This window comes from Prionailurus viverrinus, chromosome D4, assembly GCF_022837055.1.
Source record: "Prionailurus viverrinus isolate Anna chromosome D4, UM_Priviv_1.0, whole genome shotgun sequence".
Taxonomy (NCBI): domain Eukaryota; kingdom Metazoa; phylum Chordata; class Mammalia; order Carnivora; family Felidae; genus Prionailurus; species Prionailurus viverrinus.
The window spans coordinates 6,571,848-6,589,302 of NC_062573.1; the positions used below are offsets into that span (position 1 = coordinate 6,571,848).

The 17,455-nt window shown below is 43.5% G+C and overlaps 1 protein-coding gene across 1 annotated transcript; it reads left to right on the plus strand.

Annotated features, from left to right (window-relative positions):
- The first annotated feature begins 45 nt into the window (after window positions 1-45).
- Window positions 46-17,041, plus strand: NDUFA8 (NADH:ubiquinone oxidoreductase subunit A8). The gene is made up of 4 exons (XM_047830539.1): window positions 46-217; window positions 6,747-6,910; window positions 11,621-11,786; window positions 16,725-17,041. The coding sequence occupies exons 1-4, from the start codon at window positions 65-67 to the stop codon at window positions 16,860-16,862; spliced, it is 621 nt and encodes a 206-aa protein (XP_047686495.1). The 5' UTR covers window positions 46-64; the 3' UTR covers window positions 16,863-17,041.
- Window positions 17,042-17,455: the final 414 nt, after the last annotated feature.

The following is a 17,455-nucleotide window of genomic DNA, read 5'->3' on the forward strand; positions in this document are numbered from 1 at the left end:
GGCACTGCGCACGCTCTATGGCTCGCGGTTGGGCAGAGCAGTGCGCCTGCGTGGCCGCCCGCGCATGCGCAGGCCCGAGGTGGCCCTTGGCGGTCGAAAGGGGATTTCAAGGAGACGGGGGCGACGCGGCTGCGGGCGCCTCCTCGGGGTCGGGGCTACCGCCGTCATGCCGGGGATAGTGGAGCTGCCCACTGTGGAGGATCTGAAAGTGCAGGAGGTGAGGCTCGTCCGGAAGCCAGGCAAGCGGGGCATAGGGCTGCAGCTTTTCGGGCCTGGGCCCAGCTCCGCTTCGTCTCACTGGACTGTGGGCCCTGGGTCCCCCCACCTAATGCCCCCCGACACAGACACAGGTGGATTCTCGGACGCCCCCGGCTCAGCTCCGGGAATCGCCTCACCCCCTCCCCATCATGCAGGGGCTCTGTAGAAGTCTCCTCGCCTCCCCCACCCCGACCTCCTGCCATCTGCTTGCCCTTTACGTGAATAATAGTGGTACTTTTTATTAAGCACCAGCCAGGGCCACTTTACTTCCTTTAATGTCACTTAATACTCAGACCTCCCTGCGAAGTGAATATGCAACCCCGGGTGTTCACAGCCGAGCGAGAGAGACCGTCGCTTCTAGGTAGCCTCATCGGTACAGTGTTGGAGTGGAGCTAGGAAGCCAAAGCAAAAGGAGATGAAACTGGAGAGTGGAGTTGCTAACAACCCTGGGAGGGTGTTTGGTAATAGGACATTTAGAGCATTCATTTATTCAGGAGATACCATTTGAATAATTGCCATATACACGCACACTGGAGAATAAGAGCGTCCCTGCCCTCATAGAGCTTATAATCTAATAGGGAGACAGACATAAAGAGGCAGTTACAGTATAGTGAAGTTTGTGCTATGAGAAGTGAAGACAGTATAAGCTAATTATAGCAAGTACGACCAAGCCTTTTTTAGAAGTCAGGTAAGATGCTAATTCCTTCACGTACATTAATTCATCAAAGCCTGCCAGCAACACCATGAGGTAGGATATTATTGGCCTCTTCATGTGAAAGGTAAGAAAACAGGTCCCAAGAGTAGAAGTGATTTTCCCAAAGTCATATAGCTAGTGAGTGGTGGAGCTGGACTATGACTCTAGGTCTGAGTTTCAAACCCGTGCTTTTAAACTATTGTATTATGGGTAAAAGCTCAAAAGAGTGAGAAGACTTCGCAAGACCTTTTGAGTCTAGGGAGACCAGTGCTGTTTGATGTGACTCTAGTGTTGGTGGGAATCAGCTGTTGCTGAGCCCAGAGAGAGGTACCTTGGACTGGAAGGACTGGGAAGTAGCTTCCACAAGGCCAGATTTATTTTAAGGTGACGTGGGAGGGAGAGGTTGAAGATTTTAAGGCAGAGGAGTGTCGTGGCAGGACTGGATAGTAGAAAGACCAGGCTACATTAAGAGGACAAGGAGGGCAAAACTAAAAATTATGTGCCAGAAATTATATCCCAGGCACTCTGTTAAGGGTTTTATCTTCATGACTTCAGTTAATCTTCTCAGATGCCTGTGAGAATGGCAACTATTATTTCCCACAGAGGCATAACTTTTTAGCTGTGTTCGGGGACTCTGGTCAAGTACATTTACGAGAGGGGAGGTTGCCGGTATTCAGTCTTTTGTTTTTTTCGTCCCACCTTGAAGCTGGGTTAGCCTGAAAGTGCTGTAGTTTTCATTGAAAGTTTAATTTAATCTGAGGTTCTACTTCCTGCAAGTATTCTATATCTGGAATAGTTTGCCTTTAGTGTTCATACCTTTGAACTGAAATACAGATAATTACATAAATAACTACAATGCAAGACAAAGTATGATTAAATCTATGGAAGAGGGGCAGACATGGTTTCAGAGCAGAGAGTAGGATTTGAAGTTGGATCTAAATTCTAGGCCTAACTGCTCAGTTACCTTGATTAGTCACTTGTAGCATCTGCAGACACAGTTATTTTATTTGTAAGATGAAGTGATTCCAGCTGTATAATTCTCTGAGGCTATAAAGGGAACAGAGAAAGCACTTCTCGGGCGTAATGTGGGACTTGGCGAAATGGCATTTGAAGAATAGCATTTATAGGCCAAGACGGACAGACAGGCTTTCTTAAGCGAGGGTTAGATCTGAGCGAAGGTGAAGAGATGGGAAAATGCAGGAGGCCACAGATGGGTTGTGGGGACAGTGAGTTCAGTGCTCTGAGACAGCAGCAGGTCCCTTTTTGGAAGTGTCTTGGGTGAGAAGGCTGGATCCAGAAGGCTTTGAATACCCTGTAAAAAGTTTGGGCTTTATTCTGCTGTTAAGCCTGAATCCTTCCAGGGTTTTGTCGCTAATTTGTTTCAGTAGAGGACAGTAAGAATTGTCTTCTAGGAAGATCAGTCTGGCAGCCCTGTGAAGAATGGATTGAAGAGAGGAAAAGAAAGGGGGACTAGTCTTGGCAGCTGTTGAAATAACGAGGAGGATATTAATGACCCCAACATAATTGGTGACTGTCCTCACAGAGGGGAAAGAACAGATTTATCTGGAATTGATCAGACTTAGCAGTGACTTAGATATCACAGGCAGGAAAGGTCGGGGAGCCTGTCAGATCTGCAACCTGACAGTGGGACTGGGGAAGCCAGAAGGGGCAGCTTTGAGAGGCAAGTTAAACACATTTTGGACCTTGTTGACACATCCCTGTGAAAGAAGTAGTCAGAAGCTTAGGGCTGGAACCTCCTTGTACAAACTGACAGTTTTGAGCAGAAATAATAGCTGATATTTTTGATGTGCTTTCTATGTGCTAGCCACTGTTCTTGATATTTTTACACGTGTCAACTCATTTAATCCTCAACAGTACTATCAAAGGAGTACAGTGATCCCCCATTTTCCATAAATTAAGTCACATAGAAGTCACAGCATAAATTACTATAGAAAGAGGTGCAGACGTGGTTTAAGGAAGAGAGAACAGGACTGGAAGATTGGTTGTAGATTGTAAGACTTTTCCTGCCTCCCTTTCCACACCTGCAGACTGTATAAACCCGCTGTGCAGGAAGGCTGTCATGAGGGTAAATGAGGAAGATGCTGGAATTCTGTGTTCTTTGAGACAAAGGGAGCTGAATGAATTTGAGAGGGTATTCACAGTAAGCAGCTGGGAAGGGATGTTGTTTCTGGTGGAACTCATCCGTCTTTGTGAAGAAGCAGGTGAGGGGACATCTGAAGTCCTTTGCCACCTCAGCGAAGGCTGTGTAATGCAAAGTGGCTTGATTGAAGGTCACAGTCTCTGGATTCCAGCTCTGCGGTTGCCACTGGCCTGCTGTGTCATCTTGGGCACATCTCTGTGCCCAGGAAAGAGATTCAGTGAGTGGTTCTTATCCTTTATTTCCCTGTGACAGAGCATATTTTACACACTCAACAACATGGGTACCCGTAGATTTTGGTAAGACTTCTACATTTGTAGGAAAGTAAGGCAAAGAATGTCATAACCTTTTTGGGCACAATGGCTGTGAAGGCATTCGAGTGAATCAGCCATTTAAAGATCTTTTAAGGCATTGGTCAAGGAGGTAAGTACAGCTTAATTTTTTAAATATATTAAGCTTTAAAAAGTTTGAATTTTGATTTTTATTCTCTTGGCTTTGTACAGGTAATCTAGCAAGTTAATGTATACCCCTCAATTAACCTAATACACTCTTATAAAAAACTGTAGGGGTGTCTGGGTGGCTCAGTAGATGAAGCGACTGACTCTTGATTTTGGCTCAGGTCGTGATCTCACGGCTCCTGAGATTGAGCCCCACTTTCAGGCTCTGCACTGACAACGTTGAACCTACTTGGGATTCTCTTGTTTCTGGAGCTCTCTGCCCCTCCTTCCCCCCAAATCAATCAATAAGTAAACTTAAAAAAAACACAACTCTATGGGGCACCTGGGTGGCTCAGTTGGTTAAGCATCTGACTCTTGATTTCAGCTCAGGTCATGATCTCACAGTTCATGAGTTCAGGCACCCCGTGGGGCTCTGTCAGGGGCTCTGTGCTCACTGTGTGGAGACTGCTTGAGATTCTCTCCTTCTCTGTCTGCCCCTTTCCTGCTCACACGTGCACTCTTTCTCAAAATAAGTAAGTAAACTTAAAAAAAACAGCTGTCATATAAAATTTTACAAATTTTTAAACAAATTTATTAGAATTGTCATGGCAGGTTTCACTTGTATCATAAGTTCATCTTTGCTTTGATAATTACAGCAGTTGTAATGTTAGTAGACATCGTCCTAACTATTCTCTTCCCATAGTGTGTAGATGAGTTACTCTCTTCATATTCCCTTGCCTTTTTTTTTCAACTTTTATTTATTTTTGGGACAGAGAGAGACAGAGCATGAGCAGGGGAGGGGCAGAGAGAGAGGGAGACACAGAATCGGAAATAGGCTCCAGGCTCTGAGCCATCAGCCCAGAGCCTGATGCGGGGCTCGAACTCACAGACTGTGAGATCGTGACCTGGCTGAAGTTGGACGCTTAACCGACTGCGCCACCCAGGCGCCCCTCCCTTGCCTTTTATCTTATTAGTAATTTAACCTAAGCTGTGTGAAAGTCATAAAAAATAAAATTATAAAATTTTTATCATTATAAAAATAATAATTACAACATTATTCTTAAATAAAAATCCTTAATAGAATGCTTATAAATCAAATCCAGTGATATCTTAAAGCATAATGCACTGTCACAGACTAGATTTTATTGTAGCTATAGCGAGAGGTTTTTGGAAGATCTGTTAATTCTCTACATTTATGGATAAAAGAAACCTGAATTTTTCAGTCTTTCTGGAAACAACAGTAAAACAGAATCATCAGAAAGAAACTTCCTTAGTGAGGACTATCCAAACACCAAATCCCAGACACCAATAGCAAATATTGAACCAAATTGTGCTTTAAAGTCTAGAAAAAGGCAAGGATGCCTACTGCCATTGCTGTTCATTTGTATTGTCCTAGAGGTTTTAGTCCAAGCAGTAAGATAGGAAAAGAGAAGGAGAAAAAAAAGGATATAACTATCAGAAAAGAAGGTAGTTTTTACTCGTAAGTGGAAGTTTTTCCTCTTAATCCTCTTGTTGTTGTTTTTTTTTAAGTTTATTTATTTATTTTTGAGAGAGTGTGAGCAGGGGAGGGACAGAGAGGGAGAGAGAGTCCCAAGCCGGCTCCATGCTTAACGTGGAGCCCAGCACTGGGCTTGATCCCATGACTGTGAGATCATGACCCAAGCAGAAACCAAGAGTTGGACGCTCAACCCACCGAGCCACCCAGGCACCCCTTAATCCTCTTGATTTTGTATCAGTAAGATATGGCTAGAGAGAAGATGCAGTGTACAAACAAGCTATTTAGGTAGTATCAAAAAGGTTAAAATACTGAGGAATAAACAACAAATATGCAAGGTTCCTATATGAGGGAAACTATCATTTTAACCAAAGAACATAAGAATGACCTAAGTAAGAGGAGGGACGTAATATGTCTTGGTGAGAAGGCATAATTCATGTAGTCTCGCCTCTACTGTGACTGTCGTATTGTCAGTATCTGGCACAGAGTGAGTGGCTCAACAGATGAGAGCTTTTGTATGGTGCTTAGAGAAAGATCCTCTGGGGAGATAAAAAATTTCAGCAGAGACCTAGTGTTGTAAACATGCTCGTTCCCTTCTAATTTAACACATAACTAACCTTTGTGCAGTTCCAGTGCAAATTATTGGATGAGGGGGTTCATCTGAAAGAATAGCCAAAGCGATTTTGAAAAGGAAGAATAATGAAGAGGGTGGTCCTCCCAGACAACACATGTTCTATTTAAGTTCCAGTAATGCAAACGTTGTGGAATTGGCCCAGGAAAAGGTAGTACCGAAAAGAGGCCAGCAGAACCCTTGCTGCACAGCAATTCGACGGGCCCTGGACTATGTGCAGCCCTCTGTGAGTGAGCTGTAACTATACTGTTTCTCAAGAAAATGAACCAACCGGAAGGCAAGTGAGAGAGAGTTATGGACTGGTGGCTACCTTGGATATAGTGTGTGATAGGAAAAAATAGAAAATTTTAGTACTTTATCATTAGTAATAACTTACTGGACTAGATGTTTTTACTGATCCTTTCCAGTCTCATTTTCTGTGACTCTGTGGTCTTCTGGGAATTTTATGTATCCTATCACTTTTTTTTTTTTTTAGTGTTTATTTTTGAGAGAGAGAGCTCGCACATGCAAGCTGGGGAGGGGCAGAGAGAGAGGGCTCCCTGCTGACAGCAGAGAGCCCACCTAGGGGCTTGAACTCACTTGAACTCAGGAACCTCAAGATCATGACCTGAGCTGAACTTGGATGCTTAACCAGCTGAGCCACCCAGGCGCCCCCCTGCCTCATCAGTTTTATTCCTGGAAAGGAGACTCATCAAAACTCCCCAGAGTTGGTTCCTCTCCTTCCATCACAGAAGCTTCCATCATCTTTCAGAGCTCTACTTTCTCTGTCATAGAGAGCTAAAGGTTCTGTTAGGACTGCCATTTCCTTATGTCTAAAAGGGGGAGAGTAATGTCAACCTAATGAGATTATTATGAAGGTGTAGAAAATCATGCATGTGAAAAAGCTTTGTGATCTCTAAAGCAGCAGAGATCATAAAGGTTTATTATGGTAGCCCCCTATCTTTAATTTTCTTGGAGTCGGAACAAGTTTTCCCTTTGTGTTCCCTCGGCCTTCAGCAGCAGGAGATGAAGTTGAGGAAGTTGATATCCTGGTCACAGATCTGTGGTTTGTCTCCTCCTGTTCCGTTCCCCAGGTGAAAGTCAGTTCTTCGGTGCTGAAAGCTGCCGCCCACCACTATGGAGTTCAGTGTGATAAGCCCAACAAGGAGTTCATGCTCTGTCGCTGGGAAGAGAAAGACCCCAGGCGGTGTTTAGAGGAAGGCAGGCTCGTCAACAAGTGTGCTCTGGACTTCTTCAGGTAAGAGTCTTTGACTTGACATCAGTGCCTGTGGGCTGAAACATCTAGGTATATGTATCTCAGTGAACATCTAGCTAATTAAGTAGAAGGATAATTTTAGTAGGAAGTGTAAGACCTTGAAGTCGGATGGACCAAGGTAAGCATGCAGTAAATGATGCAGTTAGCTTTGTTATTTGTTTTTATTATTTGGCATGTCCTTTAATATCCATGAATCTTAATTTCTAAATCATACAGGATTGTAATGAAAAATTTGTAAAAGTACGTAAAACCAACTCAGCACAGTGCTTGCTAACAGGTGTTCACTAGATTGATGCTACTATGGAACACTCAGTTATTATGGAAAGAAAAGTGTGTACAGAGTCAAGGTATTAAGTAGGCCATTATGCTTAATACCATAAGTAAAACAATCCATATTGCAAATTGTAGAAAAATGTTTTGACAGACTCTATTAAAAGGGACAGAAACTCCACTCGAAGGGAATTGGCTTATGTAGCTGTCAAGTCCAGAAATGGGGCTGGCATCAGGCGGGGCTGGAATCAAAGGGCTCACATAATTTCATAACTACTTGGTATCTTGTTGCCTCTCTTCTCCTTCCCCGATCTCTTAGTTCTGTTTTGTCTGTCAAACTCATTTTCAGAGAGACTCTTTCTTGCTGTGGCAGAAGTGGCCGGCAGCCATCCCACACTGCTGTGCTGCTTGCCTAGACCTGGCCCAAGAGTGTCCTTGTCCAGTGGTGTGAGCATAGGTCCCTGGCCTGAGTCTCATTGGCCTGGCTGGTCGATTTTGTATGCCTCTCTTTGAATCAGGTGTGTTTCAGGAGATGAAATGCTGTGATTTGTCAGGCCTAAAGTGGGAAGTGACTTAAATTCATCTAAACTGCATTGCTGAGAGAGAGGGACAGATTGTTCCCCAAAGAAAAATTACAAGGATGTTACAGAAGAATGGGGACTGACTGCTGGCTAGGCAAAACCCACAGATGTCCACTACAATGACGTTAGAGGGAAAAATCAAATTCCTTCACATAATAGCTCCTCTCCTCTTTTGCTTGGTGTCTTTGTCCACATGCAAAGATATTTTTGTGGTTAAAGTCACAGTGTGTCGTTTAAAATTCATTTTTCTGAATTTTTCTGAAACCATGGGGAACATTCTTTCAAGTTGCTAGATTGTCTTTGTGATCATTTTTAATGGCTATTTAATATTCCACCAGTAGGTAAACCAACCATAATCTACCTGTTACAAAGTCATTTTTAATTCTGTTTTTTTAAAAATGTTTATTTTGAGAGAGAGCATGCACACACGAGTGGGGTAGGGCAAAGAGAGAGAGAGAGGGAGAGAGAGGATCCCAAGCAGGCTCTGCGTCGTGCGCAGAGCCCAACACAGGGCTCGATCCCGTGATCCTGGGATCATGACCTGGGCCAAAATCAAGAGTCGGAAGCTTAACCGACTGAGCCACCAGGTGCCCCTAATTCCAGATTTTGCTTGTTTTAGATAAATCCTCAGTGGTTACCTTTGTGTGCAGATCTTTTTCTCTTTTTAAGTAATTCCTTGGCATAAATTTCCCAGAGGTGAGATTATTCTATAAAAAGGCTTTGAATGTAATTTATGGCTTTTGAACTATGGTTGCCATTTAAAAAAAAATTGGGTCAGTTTATGCTGCCCTCAGCACTATATCTTGTTGTACCTCACCAGCATTGCATATTATTTAAATATTTGATAGGTACAAAATGGTGTTTTATTCTTGCTTTGGAATTTGCATTGGTTTGATTGCTAACAAGGTTGAATGTGTGTTTATTATTTAAATTTTGCTAAGAGAACTTTGGAAAAACATTTCTGCTTTGGCCCAGAGGTAGTATATTTAAATGTGACATGTTGGGATTTCACAAGCTCCTGAGGTGCCCAGCCGCCTCCGTGAGAGGAATTTTTCACTGCTGATGTTGCTCTTTGCAGGTGTTTGTAGGCAATTGTTCGTTGGGTGTGGATACCAGGGTAACAGGGTCCAGAACTGAGACTAAGTACTGTAATAGTGCTAGTAGCTCTCCCGCTGCCCCCATGCTGGAGGAATAAACCACTTGTACTGGAAACAGTAGGCCACTACCAAAGTGATTGTCAAGTGAGGTGGGTGCAATTTTACGTACCGTGGATGTTGTTGTGGTCGGTGAGGCTAGAGGCAATTCAGAAAAGCTCCCTAGGGCTTTGATCCTCCTCCTTCCTTCCTGTTGCACACCCTGCCACCCACAGGTTACACCAGAATCCCTACTGTTCATGGGGCACCTAGGTGGCTCAATTAGTTAAGCGTCTGACTCTTGATTTTGGCTCAGGTGAGATCGAGCCCCAGGTCAGCTCTGTGCTGTCAGCATGGAGCCTGCTTAGGATTCTCTCTCTCTTTCTCTCTCTCTTTTTCTCTGCCCCCACCCCCACATGTGCACTGTCTCTCTCTTGCTCTCTGTCAAAACAAATAAAGAAGCATTAAAAAGAAAAGAAAGAAGGAAATTGGTGACATTGGTTGCTTCCTAGCAGGGAAACCCAGCAGGAATGGAAAGCAGATTGTTTACTGTGCATTTCCTCCAACCCATGTCTGGGGTTCTTCCCGAGCCATGTTAAATAAGATTCCTGTGTTGAGTGTAGCTAGATTCTTAGAGTATGACAAGTAAGCACTTCGAAATTATGATTCCATTGGGGGAAGGAGGTGCTATGCATATCTTCCACTGCCTCATATATGGCTTTTACATAAAATAATGGTATTTTATTTTTCCTTGGATTGGCATTTGTTGGATTACTAGCAAGGCTGAATAGTAAGAGAAGGGGAATTTTGTAAAAATAATTGAGGCTTATACACAAAAGTTACTTTTTCTTCAACCATGTTTTGGTGGTCACAGAATTAATGAATTATATGCTACCTCCTTTTATTTATTTATTTATTTTTATTTTTTATTTTTTTATATATAATTTGTTGTCAAATTGGTTTCCATACAACTCCCAGTGCTCATCCCAACAGGTGCCCTCCTCAATGCCCATCACCCACTTTTCCCTCTCCCCCATCAACACTCAGTTTGTTCTCAGCATTTAAGAGTCTCTTATGGTTTGCCTCCTTCCCTCTCTGTTACTTTTTTCCCCCCATTCTCGTCCCCCCGGTCTTCTGTTAAGTTTCTCAGGATCCACATATGAGTGAAAATATATGGTATCTTTCTGTTCCTGACTTATTTCACTTAGCATAACACTCTCCAGTTCCATCCACATTGCTACAAATGGCCAGATTTCATTCTTTCTCATTGGCAAGTAATATTCCATTGTATATATAAACCACAACTTCTTTATCCGTTCGTCAGTTGATGGACATTTAGGCTCTTTCCATAATTTGGCTACTGTTGAAAGTGCTGCTATAAACATTGGGGTACAAGTGCCCCTGTGTATCATCATTCCTGTATCCTTGGGTAAATTCCTAGCAGTGCTATTGGTGGGTCATAGGGTAGATACTATTTTTAATTTTGGGGGGAACCTCCACACTGTTTTCCAGAGCAGCTGCACCAGTTTGCATTCCCACCAACAGTGCAAGAGGGTTCCTGTTTTTCCGCATCCTCTCCAGCATCTATAGTCTCTTGTTTTGTTCATTTTAGCCACTCTGACTGGCGTGAGGTGATATCTGAGTGTGGCTTTGATTTGTATTTCCCTGATGAGGAGCAACGTTGAGCATCTTTTCATATGCCTGTTGGCCATCCGGATGTCTTCTTTAGAGAGGTGTCTATTCATGTTTTCTGCCCATTTCTTCACTGGATTATTTGTTTTTCGGGTGTGGAGTTTGGTGAGCTCTTTATAGATTTTGGATACTAGCCCTTTATCCCATATGTCATTTGCAAATATCTTTTCCCATTCCGTTGGTTGCCTTTTAGTTTTGTTGGTTGTTTCCTTTGCAGTGCAGAAGCTTTTTATCTTGATGAGGTCCCAGTAGTTCATTTTTGCTTTTAATTCCCTTGCCTTTGGGGATGTGTCAAGTAAGAAATCGCTGTGGCTGAGGTCAGAGAGGTTTTTCCCTGCTTTCTTTTCTAGGGTTTTGATGGTTTGCTGTCTCACATTCAGGTCCTTCATCCATCTTGAGTTTATTTTTGTGAATGTGCTACCTCCTTCTTAGCAGAGAGCACCAAATGTAATTTAACTTTCTTAATGACAAGGATGAATCTGTTTTTGTTCAGTCCGTTAATAGAATGAGGACTTTGAGCTTTGGGGAGTGTGGGGTAGTTTGCCTTGACACTGAATGACCCCGGGATCTTCTGCTTGTTAGTATGTGTATTTGCCTTGTATAGTTCTGTCTCTTCCTTTGCCATTGTCCCTCATGCCCATCTCGGATTACGCCTCCTCTTCTAAATTTGGTAGACTGATAATCTTTAGAATTGGATATAAAGAAAAGAATAGGTAGGCCCTAAGTGAGGAGTGCTCTGAGTAAAATCTATGTGCTTAGACCAAATTTTTTTGGCATTTGAGTTCATTTATTTTTGGTACATAAAGAAATTAGGTCTTATTCCTTACAAATCTTTTTTTACATGTTGCTTCTCATCCTGAGGATCTTAAGTTGTCTTGTAAGTGAAGTGAGAGCATCTATTCTCATACCTTTCAAAAAGGAAGGTTATGCATTTGAGGTCTGTACCTATTTCCCCCCACTTTTCTGTTTCTCATTACTTTGCAAAGAGCTACCCCTGACCTAGCCCTCTTTTCCAGGCAGATAAAGCTTCACTGTGCGGAGCCTTTTACCGAATATTGGACCTGCATTGATTACTCCAGCCTGCAGTTACTTCGTCGCTGTCGCAAACAGCAGGCCAAGTTTGACGAGTGTGTGCTGGACAAACTGGGCTGGGTGCGACCTGACCTCGGAGAGCTGTCCAAGGTAAAAAGGTCTCCTGCTGGGGGTTTCCCCCTCTCACTGAGGGGTGGGGGAGGGCAGGAGGTGGTCAGAGAGGGGTCTCTGTGAGTAAAGATATGATGGGAGAAATCTGTGTTTACCAAACAGGTTGATGAGAGGGATTATACATAACCCAGAGGGAATTTATTTAATACAAATATTCCTGTAAATAGATCTTCTGGCATGTGCAGATTGTTTGTTTAATTAGCTAATTGAAGAACAGAAGGGAGTAGATGAGGATAAACACAATGTTGGGGCACTGTCAATTGAAAGCATTGAGGTTATTACAGAATTCAGAGAACAAATAGGATCGAGGTTATGCCAGGTTCTTCAGGCCACATTTATCAGGACCTAGGATTTTTAGAAGTATTTCCCTGTAGTTTAAAATGTACGTTTTCTGGGGCACCTGGTTGGCTTCATTGTTTAAGTGTCCAACTCTCAATTTTGACTTTGGTCATGATCTCACGGTTTGTGAGTTTGAGCCCCGTGTCCTGGTCTGCACTGGCAGCAAAGAGCCTGCTTGGGATTCCCTCTCCCTCTCTCTCAAAATAACCAAACATCTAAAAAACATAAAAAGCATGTTTTCCTACTCTTTTTTCTGTATTTCTTGTCTCAGTCATGCCACCACCATCTGTGGAAACCTCAGAAACCTGAGTGTCTTTTCTTCACGTCCCACTCTTTCTTTCTTTATACAGTCGTCAGTTCCCATAGGGGAACATCTCCTAGATTAGTTTTTGAATCCTCTCACTGTCCCCACATCTTGGACAGGAGTTCTTAACTTGGGCTACGTGAACTTCTGGGAGGGGAGGGTGGTTCAATTCAGATTTTAGAAGACACTGTATCACCTGAAATTGAAGAATTGAGGATATAATTATGTCTCCACTATAGGCATGATCTGTATGGAAAATAAAAACCACTTAAAAATTTTTTTTTAAGTTTATTTATTTATTTATTAAAAAAAAATTTTTTTTTAACATTTATTCATTTTTGAGAGACAGAGACATAGTGTGAGCAGGGGAGGGGCAGAGAGAGAGGGAGACACAGAATCCAAAGCAGGCTCTAGGCTCCGAGCTGTCACTACAGAGCCTGACGTGGGGTTTAAACTCAGGAACTGCACGAACATGACCTGAATCAAAGTTGGATGCTTAACCGACTGAACCACTCAGGCGCCCCTTAAGTTTATTTTTAAATTATTTTTAGTAATCTCTGCACCCAACATGGGTCTCGAACTCAAGACCCCAAGATCAAGAATTGCATGTTCTTCCGATCGAGCCAACCAGGAAGTCCAAACACCACTTTTCTTTTTAAAACTTCACGGGCTTACTCTTGCTTGCAGTGTCCTGGCTTACAAGGCCCTTTGTGATCTGACCTATCCCTGCTTCTTGAGCCTCATCATTGTCCCTTCCCTCTGGGACAGATAGGTGGCAAGGTGGGGGAAAACTCAGGTTTGAATGGAGGCAGATAGTACTACCAATCACTATGGGATCCTGCACAAATTGCCAACTGTTTCTCGTCCTACCACATCTACAAAATAGGACCAGTATTCATACCCAGTTTTCTGTGAGGATTAAGCTTGAGAGCCCTTGTGAATCTCTGGCCTAGTGCCTGGCATGTGGGTCCACAATTAATCTTTATTCCCTTGCCTTTCTGTATAGCATCTATGGATGGTTGGATCTCAAGCTTGGGGTCACAAGTAGACAAATGACTTAGCAGTTTTGTTTTTTGTATCCAGCCTGATCTCTTCAGATGGCTTCTTTTGCTGTCCTGAACAAATTGCTTGCTTGCTTGCTTGCTTGCTTTCTTTCTTTCTTTCTTTCTTTCTTTCTTTCTTTATTATTTAGTCTGTAAGTTTTTTTGCTCTGTTTATGTTCATCGCAATCAATAATTTTTTTTAATATTAAAAGTAATTTATTGTCAAATTGGTTTCTATACAACATCCAGTGCTCATCCCTGAACGAATTACTTTAAACTGTTGATAATTCTGAGTTGGAAAGCGGCAGGACCTACAGATTTAATAATGAAAACAACCTTTTCTCATTTCTGTCTCAAGAAAGGAGAATCAGCAAATCATGCTGATGAGAAAGCATACTGATTCCTGAATCTTTTTGTCAGCCATTTTATTTTTAAAAATTTTTTTTTTCAACGTTTATTTATTTTTGGGACAGAGAGAGACAGAGCATGAACGGGGGAGGGGCAGAGAGAGAGGGAGACACAGAATCGGAAACAGGCTCCAGGCTCCGAGCCATCAGCCCAGAGCCTGACGTGGGGCTCGAACTCACGGACCGCAAGATCGTGACCTGGCTGAAGTCGGACACTTAACCGACTGCACCACCCAGGCGCCCCTGTCAGCCATTTTAAAAACCTATGAAGTATTGGTGTCCTCTTTTCAAAAGTTTGTTTCTTTAAGAGGATTATCAGTTTTAGTCCTACTTAGAATCAGAATCCAGTCTCTTAGAAAGGTAATGACCAGCTGGATAAAGCCCACGTTTTACCTTCATTTACTTCTGCCTTCTGCTTCCTCCAAGTTGCCCTCTTCTCCTTTGCTCTGACCAGTTTCCACTCACTCCTCTGCCCTCAGCTTAGATGCCAATGTCCTTTGAGGTTTCCAGCCTTCCTAGGCATCCTGATAATGTTAATATTGAAAATAACTTTTGGCGCTTAACCATAACCTGCTATGCATCAGGCTCCAGACTGTGTATTATCCTAATAGCGCTGTAAGCTAACAGCCCTATTTTAAATTTTTTTTTTTTTCAACATTTATTTATTTTTGGGACAGAGAGAGACAGAGCATGAACGGGGGAGGGTCAGAGAGAGAGGGAGACACAGAATCGGAAACAGGCTCCAGGCTCTAAGCCATGAGCCCAGAGCCTGACGCGGGGCTCGAACTCCCGGACCGCGAGATCGTGACCTGGCTGAAGTTGGACGCTTAACCGACTGCGCCACCAGGCGCCCCAAGTTTGAGAAACATTTTTCTAGATTGATTTCATAAATATTGTAACTTCCTGAAGGGAGCTTCACGTGCCAGCTGGAGGCCTTTGGAGTTACTCTGTCAAGCAGTAAGGAAGCATTAGTGATCTCTGTGGCAGAGAGATGAGAACACTGTTCTAAAAACAAACCAAAAAAGACTCTGGATCTGTAGTCAGAAGACTTGGGTCCCAGCCCCGGCTCTGACCTGTAGCATGTGTTTTTTCATAGGCAAGTTGGCCTCCTTGTTCTCATCTGTGGACTACAGATAATAATGCGTCACAGGGCAGTTATAGTAATAATTATGCTGTTGTCTTCCTGAAAGCTCCATTCACATTGAATCGTTTTTGGATTTGTGCACATGGGAAGACTCACCAGTCATATAACATGGAGTGGCTCGAAGATCAGACCACTAGATAACAAGACTATTAATAATTATGGCCTTGTCTTTCCATTTCTCTGCGTGTTTCCTCATCTTTAAAGGGAGGATGGGGGCACCTGGGTGGTTCAGTCAGTTAAGCATCCGACTTTGGCTCAGGTCATGATCTCATGGTTCATGAGTTCAAGCCCTGCATCAGGCTCTGGGCTGACAGCTCGGAGCCTGGAGCCTGCTTCGGATTCTGTGTCTCCCTCCCTCTCTGCCCCTCTCCCGCTCATACTCTGTCTTTCCCTCTCTCAAAAATAAATAAATAAATAAATAAATAAATAAATAAATAAATAAAGGACATTGGGGAGCTTGGGTGACTCAGTTGGTTAAGCATCGGACTCTTGATTTCAGCTCAGGTCATGATCTCAGGGTCCATGCTGGGCATGGAGCCTGCCTAAGAATCTCTCTACATTTCATGTGCTCTCTAAATTAATTAATTAATTAATTAATTAATAAAAAGTGAGAACAATTTCTGCTGGCTTCTGATGGAGATTTTTGTGACCATCGGGGATAATGTGGACGTGACCACCTTCTACCTGTCTCCCTGTTGCCATTGTGCAGTGCTCCACCATCTTGCTAGGCCTGTTGGCTCAACTCTCCCAATTCTGGTCTTGCCCCTCTCCAGTCTAGCTTCTGCACCTTCCAGCCTGCAGGTGGTGGTCATGAGTTCATACAGGTCATGACCTGCAGATATGTTTGAGTGGCTTCCCTGCTTCAGTGACGTCTGTCACCCTTGAGTTAAAATTCAACCACTTGTGCACATCATTCAGTACCCTTCATTGTCCGGCCTTGTCTACCAGTGTAGTATGTTACGTAAAAGCACAGGCTTTGGAGTAGGCAGATCTGGCTTTGAGCACTAGTTTTTCCACTATTAGCCAGGTGGCCCCAGGAACCTCTGGAAAAAGGCCTCAGAGGAGTGTGAAAATGAAACGTAATCGGGGGCCCAGCATCATTTCTAACAAGTGCGTGGTTAGGTGCTTCATCTCCCTCCATTATCCAAGCAACCTTTGGCCATTCTAAGGACATGCCTCTCTGTCTTCCCATGTACTGTTTACTTAGAATGTCTTTCCCTTGCTAATCTTCTGCTGGCTCATGGTTATCCTTTTAAGCTAAACGTTACCCCCCATGAAATAGTTCAGGCCCCTGTCCTTCAGGATGGGTTACGTGTACAGAGTCCTTGCTCCCCAGCACTTAGTTCATGCCTCAGTTATGATAATTCGGTCGGGAGTCTTGGTTGATTTTCTTGTTTGGCTCCCTCAGACTGTGAGCCCTCGAAGACAGTGTGTATTTCGTTTCCTGCTGTATCCCTAACTTCTGCCACATGAAATGACCCAAAAAAGGCTTTTTTAAATGTTTGTTCAATAAGGCTTTCTTAAATGAGTTTAAATGTGGTTTGCTGGGGCTTGAGAAAAGAGGGGTAGTTGGAGCAGCGGGAGCAGAGAGGAAACGCTGGGAGGTGCGTTCTTGGTCACAGACTGCTCCACCTGACCTTCAGCCTTGCCTCTTGCTTCTGTCCTCTTCGCTCCTCACAGGTCACTAAAGTGAAAACAGATCGACCTTTACCGGAGAATCCCTATCACTCGAGAGCAAGACCAGAGCCCAACCCTGAGGTAGAAGGAGACCTGAAGCCTGCCAAACATGGCAGCCGCCTTTTTTTCTGGACCATGTAAAGATGGGTCCGTGGCCCACACTCAGTCACACGCCTGGACGACTGCTGATGAAACTCCCGTGCAGTTTGCATCGACTGATAGAGTTCTTTCCGGGATCAGAAACTTAACAAAAAAGTTAATTTATGTGACTTGGCAGTTATTCTATACCATTTCCTGGCCATTAAAAATTTTAAAGGAAACAGTTGTATTTTATTATGTTTTATATAACCTTTTGGCCTTTAGAGAGGACTTCCCTTTGCTTGTTCTTCTTGTGGTCCTGCCTGTTCCTCTCTCTTCGCTTTAAGTTGACGATCACCAGTGTGGCGGGGAGCCGCGTTAGACCAGGCAGAAATGACTATGTAAAGGACAGGCTCTCTTGCCAGTCTGTGTTCACACATTTTGAAGTCTTCCCTCTCTCCCCATCCAGCAGCACAGACAAGTAGCTTTCCCTAAAGGTCATGCAAGGGAAGCGTCCAAGATAGAAGTGAAGAAACATTTGAGCCTTGTGACTCAGGCCCTGGGAGGGGCCTCCTGGCTGTGGTTTAGGCAGAGTCTTGCTCAAAGTTTCTTAAAGAACAAAACTTCCACCACTTCCCCTTGATATCCCATCCTCA

Excerpts from the sequence above, each read along its gene's own strand:
- NDUFA8 (XM_047830539.1), top strand. The coding sequence starts at position 65 with ATGCGCAGGCCCGAGGTGGCCCTTGGCGGTCGAAAGGGGATTTCAAGG. Across the intron at positions 218-6,746 it reads AGGATCTGAAAGTGCAGGAG|GTGAAAGTCAGTTCTTCGGT; the intron begins GTGAGGCTCGTC and ends TCCGTTCCCCAG. Across the intron at positions 11,787-16,724 it reads ACCTCGGAGAGCTGTCCAAG|GTCACTAAAGTGAAAACAGA; the intron begins GTAAAAAGGTCT and ends CGCTCCTCACAG.